This window comes from Eptesicus fuscus, chromosome 15 (assembly GCF_027574615.1).
Source record: "Eptesicus fuscus isolate TK198812 chromosome 15, DD_ASM_mEF_20220401, whole genome shotgun sequence".
NCBI classification, from domain to species: Eukaryota; Metazoa; Chordata; class Mammalia; order Chiroptera; family Vespertilionidae; genus Eptesicus; species Eptesicus fuscus.
Genome location: NC_072487.1, coordinates 7,857,879 through 7,870,154, shown reverse-complemented (window position 1 = coordinate 7,870,154; position 12,276 = coordinate 7,857,879). Strand labels below are relative to the sequence as shown.

Below are 12,276 nucleotides of genomic sequence, written 5' to 3'. Positions count from 1 at the left end.
GAAATGAGGGCAGCCCTAACCGGTCTGACTCAGTGGATAGAGCATCGGCCTTCGGACTCAAGGATCCCAGGTTCGATTCCGGTCAAGGGCATGTACCTTGGTTGCAGGCACATCCCCAGTAGGGGCTGTGCAGGAAGCAGCTGATGGATGTTTCCCTCTCATCGATGTTTCGAACTCTCTCTCCCTCTCCCTTCCTCTCTGTAAAAAAATCAATAAAAAATATTTTTAAAAAAAAAGATAGAAAGAAAGAAAGAAAGAAAGAAAGAAAGAAAGAAAGAAAGAAAGAAAGAAATGAGGGCAGATTTCCCCAGGCTCAGCTTCCTTTCTAAGCCCTGCTGGCCTGAAGCAAATTGACGTCACTCCTTCACTGGAGAGAGGAACCTGACTCCCCCCTTGATTTTGTACACCCCACAGCTGGGACCACCTCATCTGTAAAATGGGCATACTACAGTGATGGGGGGAGGGCACGTAGTAAGAATAGGAACACAGTTGTTTAGTGATGACTCACCTTACTAACTATAGATAAGAGGTTTTCTGACAGACCCTGGGAAACTGGAGGATGTGTTATAAAAGGAAATGCATTTTAAAAGCAGATCAAGGACAGGACTCACTGTGATTTGGCTGGTGTGCCTGAACTCTCACCCCATCTGGGAGTTTTTCTCAGGAACGCTGACTATTCTCAGGTTCCAGGAACAGGCTGAGCTGTTTGTAACATCATAGAAGATTAGTCAACTTGTTATCCAACTTTTAACTCCCAAAGGCCAGACTGCAGACCCTCCCCTCCCTTTCCGCCGTTACATTTGTAGCTGACAGCTGCACCTAGTTATCTTCTTCCTTGCCCGTATGTAATCCGCCAACTGGCAAGGGGAGTAATAGAATTTCGGACTGCTCTCCCATGCTGCCGGCATTATTAGAATAAATGCTCAAATATGATTCCACCCTGTGTCTGCTCAATTTGGCTCAAGTAGTGACAGGCGGCCTTGAGCCAGTTGTGTCAACAGCACCCCTCTCCTAGGCGGAGGTTCTCAAAGTGGGACCCCTGACCAGCAGCTGCAGCATCGACGGGAACTTGTTAGAAAAGCCAATTCAGGAACCCCTCCCAGACCCCCTGGAACAGAAACTCGGGAAACGGGAGTCTGGAATCTGTCCTCCCAAGCCCTCAGGTGACTGATGCACATGCAAGTCTGTGAACCACATCATGGGGGTGCTGTGAACAGTACCTGAAGGAGCATGTGTATCAGGCTCAGAGCTGCGCCCGGCGCCTGAAACTTAGCTGTTAGTACCACCGTCTTCATCACAGGACACTTTCTAATAATGCTGAGGTTCCCTGTGGCTCCAGGTGCCCGCCGATGGAGACGCCTTTCCTGGGGAACAAGCCGCTGGCTCCTGTAGATGGGACCCGGCTCTCCTGATAGCACCAAGCGCTTCTCTGTCTTGACCACTTACTATGTAGAGGGCATCAAGGGGGGACACGCAAGAATCTACATTAATTAACGGGGGTGATTACACTAGGGAGATGCGCAGAGACTAGACCAGAACTGTCTCAGGAAGGGGTGGGTAAGTAATGTTTTTACTAGGATATGCAGAGACTATGGGAGAGGTGGCTGTGTGAAAAGTAAGGGGGCGGGGGGGAAGGTAATGAAAACTGCAGTGCGGAAGTCTTTTTTCTTTTTCTTTTTAAATTTATTGATTTGAGAGAAACATCGATTTGTCATTCCATTTATTGGTTGATTCTTGTATGTGCCCTGACCAGGGTCGAACCCACAACCTTGGTGTATCAGTAAATGCTCTAACCAACTGAGCTACCCAGGGAGAGACTTGGAAGTCTTGAAACTTAAAACAAAACAAAAACTGTTAAACTTTCCACTGACAGCTGAGTTGAGGCATGAAATGTTGGCTGTGCTCAGGCCCCTGAGCAAAGAAGCTAGAGTGTAGGAAGATCACATAGAATTTAGTGCCTAGCTGTCCTAGTCAAGCCAACCTAAAGGTATGTTAAACTTAAAGTTTTGATCAACCTTGACAAGAAATTGATCTTTACTTATCCTCTGTGTAGTAGGCTCACAAATGGACCTCAAAGATATTGGGTCTTAATTCTTGGAACCTGTAAATGTTAACTTATGTGGCAAAGATTTTGCAAATGTGATCAAATTAAGGACCCTGGCAGGAGAGGTTACCGTGGGTTGTCTGGGTGGGCCCTAAGTGCACTCCTAAGTGTTTTTATAAGGAAATGGGGGGAAGTTTGACACAGACAGAAAAGGAGAGGAAACCATGACCATAGAGGCAGAGATTGGGATGATGTGGCCACAAGTCACAGAGTGCCTGGAGCCACCAGGAGCATCAGAGAAGAGAACTAGGCTGTCCCCTGGAGCCTCCAGACAGTGCAACACCTGGTTTTCAGCCCAAGTGATGCTTATTTTGGACTTCTGCCCTCCATAACTGTGAGAGAATAAATTCCTGTCGTTTGAAGCCATGGAGTTTGTTGGAATTTGTCACAGCGACCATAGGAAACTAATATACCTTATTTCACAAGGTCGTTTTCAGATTGGAGGAAAAGATCCTCTGGCATCCAAAGAAGAGTTTGTGGATTATAGTCTTAGGAGTGGGGAGAAATCCCTCTAGGTCAGCACCGTGGTTATCTACTGCACCAAGAGGCTTTGTCATATCCCATCTACATACTAGTATATAAAAGGCTTCTATGTATATATAAAAGGCTAAGCAACCGGCCAACTGGCCGGTAGCTATGATGCACACTGACCACCAGGGGGTAGAAGCTCAACGCAGAAGCTGCCGAGCTACAGCAACTTTGCAGAGTGCCCTCTCACACTCTGGGACCCCTTGGGGGATGTCAGACTGCAGGTTTTGGCCTGATCCCTGCAGGCCAGGCTGAGGGACCCCACCGGTACATGAATCCATGCACTGGGCCTCTAGTTTACATATATCAGTCATGGCTGTACTCATTTACTGTAAAATCAAGATTAGTATAGTTAATATCAGATTTTAAAATGGAAAGGCTAAGCTTTAAAAAAGCCATTAGTAAAGTTACATGTGTGATGTGTCTAAGTAAATGCACGAACTACAAGAGAGGACAATGAGCACAAAGTAAGAGTTTAATTAATTTTTGTTGAGTGATTTACTTAACAAATTGGCTGTTTAACCCTATAGGAAAAAGCAAGGTTACAGTAGTTCAGAAAAGTAAGTTATTTTATAAGTGACTTCATATGAACATCTAATCATAACATGCTCTTTTCCATAAAAATATAAGTGGTAATAGGTAATAAGCCACTTTACAAGTGGACAGTTTTCTGGATAATGTTTTTAATATATATATATATTTATAATATATATATATATATATTTACTTATTTATTAACTTCAGAGAGGACGGGAGAGGGAGAGAGAGATAGAAACTTCAATGATGAGAGAGAATCATTAATTGGCTGCCTCCTGCATGCCCCCTACTGGGGAATGAGCCCACAATCGGGGCATATGCCCTTGACCGGAATTGAACCGGGGACTCTTCAGTCCACAGGAAGACACTCTATCCACTGAGCCAAACCAGCTAGGGCTCTGGATAATGCTTTTTAAGAGTAAGTCTTGGCTTAGTGAATTTCAACAAATTGAAAGGGGAGGTTAAAATGGGGAAGGTTTTAAGTGGCCTCATGGTCTTGAATACCACCATACTAGATTTGTTCACTACCCTATGGTTTAAAACTTCCAGAGATGAGGTAAAGAATTAGATCCTGTCTTCCTAGTGAGCAAAAGTAATCTATTCAGATGCACACAAGAAGATACTTTCACAGACACTGCATTTTAAATGGGAATCAGGAAGTCCTGCCAACTGCATTTTATCAAAGGCAGGGCTAAGATTTGGTTGCTTGACTAAAACGTGACCATTTTAATAATTAGTACTCATCAAAGTTATGTGGCAATGGAAATAGAAGAAGAAAAGGAACACCATAGTTAGTAACAAACCATTTCTGTAATGCATTACTTAGCAGATTACGTATAAATCGATGTCATGATTTGGAGTAGTACCTTGCACTCTCTTGCCTTAATGACTTCCTCCTGTATTTCTCCTGATTTAGGTATTTCTTGATTTGACTTTAGGTTTTGAGCATATGTGCAGTAAAGAGAGTCCATTTTTTGTTTCATTGTGTTTGTATCACATCCCAAGAAACAAAGGGGATGCCATTCTTTGGAGCGGCACCTGCCACACAGCCTACGGGGAGGCATTGCCTAAGGCGCAGGCGTTCGTGCAGTAGCAGGTTTTTCCACCCTGTGCAGTCTTAGGGAGCTGTGACCCAAGGGAACTGTAAAGCCCACGTGTGAGAATAACTTGGATTTCTTGTGATGGACTGAGTAAACAAAAGAACAGTGGCTAGGTTTCATATGACTATAGAGCTCTGGTCTCTGGAAGAAACCTCGGTAGCATCCACCTCAAACCAGTCAGAACCTCCTGAGTGGCTACCAATTTCTTTTTGCCTCCACTTCCCACCCAGGACAAAGCAGAGAGATCCAGATATTCTCCCCAAACCACTCTCAGAAGATGCTCCATGCCTAGTTGTTCCTCCTACATCTTCCCCAAGACAACAGCCTTTATTCGGGTCTTAGGGGAGCTTCCTTGTTTTTTTCATTATAAAGCTTCTCCTCACCCCCAACTGGCTTTGAATTGTCTCCCTTGTTTTCATGTGGGCGGTCTTCCACTTGTGTTGACTGTCTTGATTAATTTTTTTAAAAAGAAAAGAACAACTCCAGCCATATGCAAAACATGGTACTTTGTAACCACTTCAGAACTTTCGCTCCTAGTAGTGTTTGAGAGGAAAGGGATTCTACTTCAAAGGACATAAAGTGAAATTTTTAATAAATTGGTTTTCAAAATATTTATTTATTTGTGCTTCTGCAGTCTCTCAATTGAATTTTAACTAAGAATTTACAAATTGACATACACTATGACTCCAGATAATAATAAAGATATGCCTAGATAAAAGAGTTTAGGGAGGGGACGAGGGATGTTTATCTTCTAAAATATATTTTCTACAATGAATACATTTCTTAAATAATTTTAAAAAGAAACTTTTAACAGCATTTCTGAATTAATATCCTTAAATATGTGTGTGTGTGTGTGTGTGTGTGTGTGTGTGTGTATATATATATATATATATATATATATATATATATATATATATATATATATATATATATGAAAGTACATTTCTTAAAGCCAAGAGAAGCACTTTGGATACTAAGGAAGACAATGATCCATCCACAATGCCAAGAGCAGGAAAGTAAAAGCAGTCTCCACCCTTCTAAACTGCTGTTCTTATTAAGCCAAATTCTTTTGCTAATAACGCCTTCCCGTGGGTTTTCAGAAAGGCTAGAGAGGGAAGAATCCCTGCCTGGGGAAGACGGGAGAGGAGAAGTACAAAATGCTAGCCTTCTATGGAGACCCTCCCAGTCCGTCCCCTTTCCTCCCAAGGACATGGGCCTTGACCACCTGTCTGCGTTTTGGGCATTGTCATTCCGCTCCAGATTCTCCCCAAACCCAGCTGCGCCCATCGGTAACCAGTGAGCACACATCTGTCTGTGGGCTCCGCCTCCCAGCAGCCCGCCCCACGGTTTGCTGCGGGATAAGCAGGAACCACTGGGCTACATGTTACTGTTCCCAGCGCTCCCGAGATTTTAACCAAGACTAGGACCAAAGGGCACTCGGGGCTACACTGAAGTCCACCGGGGCTCTCTGTAAGCTTTCCGTGAACCACCCGCCAAGCACATGAATTCCAGGTAGTTGGTTGATCCGGGTTCTAGGAAAGGTGGGGGACCCTCCTCATAGTTGTCCCTGGGCCCCAGCTCGCCTCCCCCGGGTGCAGGGAGCGAGATCCGACTGAAGCCCATCGGAGTTGGGACTGCGCCGCGTCAAGCGCCGGGAGTTTCAACCCCCGAGGCCCCGCCCCCGGCCGGCTCAGCCAATCGCGGCGCGTGCAGGCGGGGGGGGCGGGGCTGCCGAGCCGAAAGCCCGGGGCCTTAAAAGGCTGAGTCAGGGGCGATTGGGCTAGAGCCACGGGCCCGTCGACCTTGGAGGAGTACCGTGCGCCCGTGGAGTGCGGCCTCCCAGCTGTGGCCGCCGCAGGTCAGTCCCTGGCCACGGCGCGTCGGGGGCAGGGGCTCGGGGAGGGGCCCATCCAGGGACTCGGACGGAGGGATGGGCGCGACCCCTGGGAGCGAGAGCGCCGGCCGGCCCGCGCCGGGAGGCTGTCGGCGCCGCTCGAGCCCTGCTTCTCACCTGCGGCCTCGAGGCCGGTGTGGCAGACGGAGGGTTCGGGGAGCCCGGGGCGGCGCGGAGACCGCCGGGCTCTAGGCCTGTGCAGGAGCCGCCAGCCTCAGGGCGGTGGCGGCCACAGGTCGGCGGGGCCCGGTGCCCAGCGCTGCGTCAACAACCTCCGGACGCGGGCGTATGCGGGGGGCGGGGCGGCATTCCCGCAGCGCGGCCCCGCCGGCCGCGTTGGCGTCACCTGGCCCGGGCCGGTGTCCGAGCACCTGGAGACCTGGGCCCGGTGCAGACAATGGAATCGGGGGCTCTGTGCTCGGTGCTCCTCCGAGCCACGTGATCGTGTAGCGGGTTTGCGGGAGGGACTGAGGGTGTGGGCTGCTGAGGCCAAGCGTGCTGGGTGCCCCGCTGCCCCTGTTTTCTTAGGGAGGCCTTTCAGAAAGGTTTCAAATTCCAGAAGCAGAGGCTTGAAGGCAGGTCGCACCCCCTGCGGTACAGTAGTCCAGAAGAAAGGTGTAAGGCGGAAGCCTAACTCCTGGGGATCCCCTGTTCTTACTTGGGATCAGAGTCCTGATAAATAGTTTCCTGGGTCACTTTGGTACCTTGAGTAAATAACCTGGACCAACAGCCTCTTTCTCTTGCTTTAAGCTTCAGACCCATAAGGTGTCCCGAGGCCCTTATCAAAACCTAAATGATCATTGCACTATTACAATGAAGTCTATTTCAATTCCTGTAGCACTTGTCAGCCTGTTTTTCATTTTGATGGCTGAATCATATACCTCCACTATTTGGTAAGTCCTTGGCCTGTTTTTCTCCACCCACATCCTTAGCCTTCAGCAGACCTTCCATAAATATTTAGGACGGTAATGTAAATGTTTTTATCCCACAGTAAGATGGCTTTGCAGAAGGATTGGTCTAATCAGATCACTCATTTTTTCCCCCCTTCCTAGGTTTTTGAAACATGAATCCTTCACTCCTCCTGACTGCCCTTTGCTTGGGAATAGCCTCAGCTACTCCAAAACTTGATCCAAATTTGGATGCACAGTGGTACGAGTGGAAGGCAACACACAGGAGACTCTATGGCGTGGTGGGTAACATCCGAAACTGCCCAGCGGGACCCCACAGAGAAGGGCCCTTGAGGTTTGGCGTTTATAGCCAGAGAGAAGCTTCTAGAGGCCAGCCATCCCAGGGCAGTAATTTAATGGCAGCCATTAATGCGCACCGTTTGGGTAGACAGCCCTGTGATGGCACTTGGAGAACAGCACCCAGAGGTATAAAGCCTTCCCTGGCTGTGGTTTCTCTTCCTCTCTGTCTGCAAATCCACTTGGTGAGGGTAGGTTGGGTTTTCAGTAGAAACGAAGGCGACATGGTCCATGCTTGCCTCTAGAATGAAGAGGGATGGAGGAGAGCGGTGTGGGAGAAGAATATGAAAATGATCCAACTGCACAATCGGGAATACAGCCTAAGGAAACAAGGCTTCACCATGGCAATGAATGCCTTTGGCGACATGGTAAGTGCGGCTTGGGAGGCTTCGCTTTTGGTGCTTCCTCTCCTCGGTACTTTTAGCAAAATAACCCCTTGCTTTTTCAGCAGTTTATTTACTTTTCCTTATAGACCAATGAAGAATTCAGGCAGGTGATGAATGGCTTTCAAAACCAGAAGCAACGGAATGGGAAGGTATTCCGAGAACCTCTCTTTGCTCAGATCCCCTCATCTGTGGATTGGCGAGAGAAAGGCTATGTAACTCCTGTGAAGAACCAGGTATGACCGTGTTCAGATCTTTTATCTCAGGAAAGCCAAAAAGGAATGGCACCCCTGCTGTGGTCCACTGGAGTGACATGTTTTTAGCTGGGGTGTTTTTAAGAGCATTCAGGTGTATGGGCTGTTGTCAGTCTTTGTATTTGTCTTATAAACTGATCATTGTGTTGTTGTTGTTTTATTTTCAGGGTCAGTGTGGTTCTTGTTGGGCTTTTAGTGCAACTGGTTCCCTTGAAGGACAGATGTTCCGGAAAACTGGCAAACTTGTCTCGCTGAGTGAGCAGAACCTGGTGGACTGCTCTCGCGCTCAGGGCAATGAGGGCTGCAATGGTGGCCTAATGGATAATGCCTTCCAGTATGTCAAGGACAACAAAGGCCTGGACACAGAGGAATCCTATCCATATCTCGCAAGGGTAAATGGAGCTCCTTATCTTGTCATCCCAGCTCTGCTTGTGAAAGTTGGACATTTTTGGAGATAACAGACACCTTAGTCAGCATTCACATTTTAGATGCAAACTGTCAGAACTGTCACTATAAATTATCAAATTTTGCACAGATCTCTGATTAGGTGGTTAACTGTAGCTGTTCTTACTTCTATGTAACATGGATGATATATGCACTGTTCTGCATATAATGCAGATTTCTCCATAGTGAAAATTTTTTTAAGACAGCCAATAGCATTTTGCTTCCGGGTTGCTGTAAAATAAAGTTGACTTAGAAATAATTAAGGTGCAAACTGCTAAGTCTGGGGTCTTAGAACTAATGTTCCCCAGGAGGTGGATGGTACTCATAAGTCTCTTTCCCACTTACCTTTAAAAGGAATCAAATACCTGCAACTATAAACCCGAGTATTCTGCTGCCAACGACACTGGCTTTGTGGATATCCCTCAGCGTGAGAAGGCCCTTCTGAAGGCAGTGGCAACTGTGGGGCCCATCTCTGTTGCTATAGACGCAGGCCATTCATCGTTCCAGTTCTATAATGAAGGTAGGTGTTTGTCTTTTTATTATAGAAATTCGGGTAGGCAAAATTGGAAAACACCATCATGATTAACTTTTTGGCATGGAGTTCTGCTTTCCAGGACTGTAGAATTTTGAGTGTGTACATTTAACATAGTGATGTTTCCACTTTAAATATTTTCCCATGATGACGGACTGTTCATAAATATCTTTAAGTGGCTATGTAACTAGTTCTTAAGGCAGATATAACCTAAACTTGCATGACTATTCTCCAATTGCTGGACCTTTATTCCAAAAATGTCTTATTATTGTAATTAGAACTATAAAGAGCCCTTTGGCTCAAGGTTCTTTATAGAACCTTTAGGTGGCATTCTAGGAGTAGGAAGGATTATGCTAATTAATAGTTAAATGAGTGCCTACATCATATTAGTCTTGATAACTAGATCATATTAGAAATTTTTTTTTTTGTTAGAAAATATATTGGATTTAGTTAAATTTTGTTGATTTCTAGTTTGAGTTTGAGTTTTTACTTTTTGTCAGCCATTACTATTTTTTGGCAAATAAATTTAAGCCTCATTTGGAATTTATGATATAATGCTGAATTTTGAGAGGCCTCTCTTAACTGAGGTTGATAGGGTGAGTTCCTGTCACTTGGAGCTTCTCATCCCAACATTGAATTTTACTCTCACAGGCATCTATTATGAACCCAACTGCAGCAGCAAAGACCTGGATCACGGTGTTCTGGTGGTTGGCTATGGCTCTGAAGGAGGAGAATCAAAGAACAATAAGTTTTGGATTGTCAAGAACAGGTATAAAACCCCAAATGTTATATTTGAAATTCAAAAGGGGGTCCTTGTTTGGAACCAGTATTTGGTTTCAGGTCCAAAAATGCTCAGTTTTGGAATTCCCGAAGTCTTTTTCATACTCACAGTCACAGAAGTTCTGGTGTTTGATCTTAAGATTCTGTAGAACCTTGTTAGTGGCATTATTATGTATTTGTAGCATTGCATTTCAAAATTCTGAAAATTTTCTTAATTAAGAACACACCTGGCCCCAAGGGTTTCCAGTAAAGGACTTTTTAGTTACAGGGTTGAGAGCTGATTTCCTTTTTCTGTCTCCAATTTTTCAGCAAGCTTTAGTGAGCAGAAACATCTGCCTCTGCTGATTCTTTAAGTCTAAAAATTGTCCCAGAGTTCAGTGGCCTCCTTGTATCCTTCCCGTTGTCATTCATTTGATGTCCTGCCATTGTATTCTGCTTCCCATCTCAGGCATAGGAGGTTATCAGGAGCAGTTTCCACAGCCAAAGTTCTTTAACTGAGATGATGTGTAAGATAGCTGTGGAAATAGACTGCTACATTGGAATCCCAGTTCTGCCTCAGTTTCATAGCTTAGTAAGTTAAAATAAGGATCCTGGGAGAATTAATAGGCTTATTATAAATATATGTAACAGCCCTCAGAATAGTGTCTGATACATGGTAGGCACTATTTTAAGTATTAGTTAGCATTATTAATGCAGCTAATATGTACTTGATGGTTTGAATAAAATGCAAAACATGTTCTTCTTTCAGCTGGGGTTCAGGATGGGGCATGAATGGCTACGTAAAAATGGCCAGAGACCAGAGCAACCACTGTGGAATCGCCACGGCAGCCAGCTATCCTACTGTGTGAGCTAATGCGTAGTGATAATAGAAGCCTTGAGGACGGCACATCCAGAGGAATTTTATCTTTAAACTGATCAGACCTTTATTGTGAAAGATAAGAAACTTGAATCATTAAGGATCCAAGTTGTGATGTGAATTCTGTGACATTTTTATAAGGGTAAAATGTTACCAGTACTTTAATTACTGTTATAAATAGCTTTATAATATTGAGACTCATTGCTTAATTCTAAGACTTTTGAATTTTCATTTTTTAAAAGGATATATAAAACTTTACCTTTTAAAATAAATTTTAATCCAATATGTAGAAGTGGAACTTCTTTCTGTTTTTTAATGCGTTAACTTTTTGCATAGTCAGGGAATATAATTGGGCTATAAAGACGTAAGTAAATGTGCCGGCATATAGGAGAAAGATACTGGGTAGCCCTCTGGGTCTTCTGGTTATAAACGTGCAGATTTTATGTCAGCTGCCCATTGGCTGTGTTGACCTAACTCTTGAATCTAGCAAAATGTGATCATCTGGAAGGACAAAGGTAAACTTGTTGTAATAAAGAAAAACAATTTACTTTTTAGAAAAAGGAATAGACATACAGAATCGTAGGTTTTGGATACTAGAAGAGGGCCTCCTCTTCTTGCAGTCCAGATGGTGGTAACTAGGAGGTTATGAGTCTCAGAGCATCCACCTGAATCCCTGGGGAAGACCATGGGACTACTTTGCAGTTGAATAAGGACCAGACGCCAGGATTGCCAGGTCTCTGGTGGCATTCCACATAACTCTGCTAGGAAAAGCCTCACCAGAGTTAGCAAAAGTAAATTTAGTGGTTGTGATGAACAAATCTCAGGTGCTTGTTAATAACTGAAGAAATGTCTTCAAGATCTCAGGAAATGAGGCTGGGCTACAAAATAGTCCTGACTTTGGAAGATGGGTGAGAGATCACTACGTAAATGTGGGTTTAGCTACCTCATCTTTGAATTAAAAATAAACTCATGCCCTGGCTGGTTTGGCTCAGTGGATAGAGCATCAGCCTAGGGACCGAGGGGTCCCAGGTTCAATTCTGGTCAAGAACACATGTCTGGGTTGTGGGCGCAATCCCTAGTAGGGGTGTGTAGGAGGCAGCTGATCAATGATTCTCATCATTGATGTTTCAATCTCTCCTTCTCCCTTCTTCTCTGAAATCAATAAAAATATACTTAAAAAATAAAAAACCTCAAAGGGAACTAAACTGCCTAAGCACTTGGTTGCACAGGAAACCCCTTGTTACAATATTGAATCTTGAATCTCTGCTTAATGGGGCCATATTACTAAATTCAGTCTAATCTGTGTCCCTTCCCCTATTTCCCCGTTGCCCTTAATATTCCTTCTCGTATTCCCCAGGTATGTCAGTATAAGTTGGAAAAATCGGGCAGTTCTTTTGGAATACAGTGCACCTCCTCCTGGGTCATACTCTGGACCTCACTTTTAGGGCCTGCTGGGACTTGAGTCTGGTTACAGGAATAAAGAGGGATGGTGAGAGCACTTCCTACGGTCTGCAGTGTCTTGCAAGGAAACTACGTCAGGGAAGGTCATTGCCTCCGTTTGCTCAGGCAAAACAGGGTCAACCTCAGGGAGAAGGCTTGCTTCTGGCAAAGAGGCTCAGC

The 12,276-nt window shown here is 44.9% G+C and overlaps 1 protein-coding gene across 1 annotated transcript; it reads left to right on the top strand.

Moving 5' to 3' along the window:
- The first annotated feature begins 6,037 nt into the window (after positions 1-6,037).
- Positions 6,038-10,941, top strand: LOC103304265 (procathepsin L). The gene is made up of 8 exons (XM_054727123.1): positions 6,038-6,127; positions 7,216-7,352; positions 7,653-7,775; positions 7,880-8,026; positions 8,212-8,436; positions 8,843-9,008; positions 9,672-9,789; positions 10,549-10,941. Exons 2-8 carry the CDS (start codon positions 7,227-7,229, stop codon positions 10,646-10,648), a joined length of 1,005 nt encoding a protein of 334 aa, XP_054583098.1. The 5' UTR covers positions 6,038-6,127; positions 7,216-7,226; the 3' UTR covers positions 10,649-10,941.
- The last annotated feature ends 1,335 nt before the right edge of the window (positions 10,942-12,276 follow it).

What these genes read in the sequence shown, in the direction of transcription:
- LOC103304265 (XM_054727123.1), top strand. Translation starts at nt 7,227, where the DNA reads ATGAATCCTTCACTCCTCCTGACTGCCCTTTGCTTGGGAATAGCCTCA. An exon ending in CCTATCCATATCTCGCAAGG is followed by an intron (nt 8,437 to 8,842) that starts GTAAATGGAGCT and finishes TACCTTTAAAAG; the next exon opens with GAATCAAATACCTGCAACTA. An exon ending in GTTCCAGTTCTATAATGAAG is followed by an intron (nt 9,009 to 9,671) that starts GTAGGTGTTTGT and finishes TTACTCTCACAG; the next exon opens with GCATCTATTATGAACCCAAC.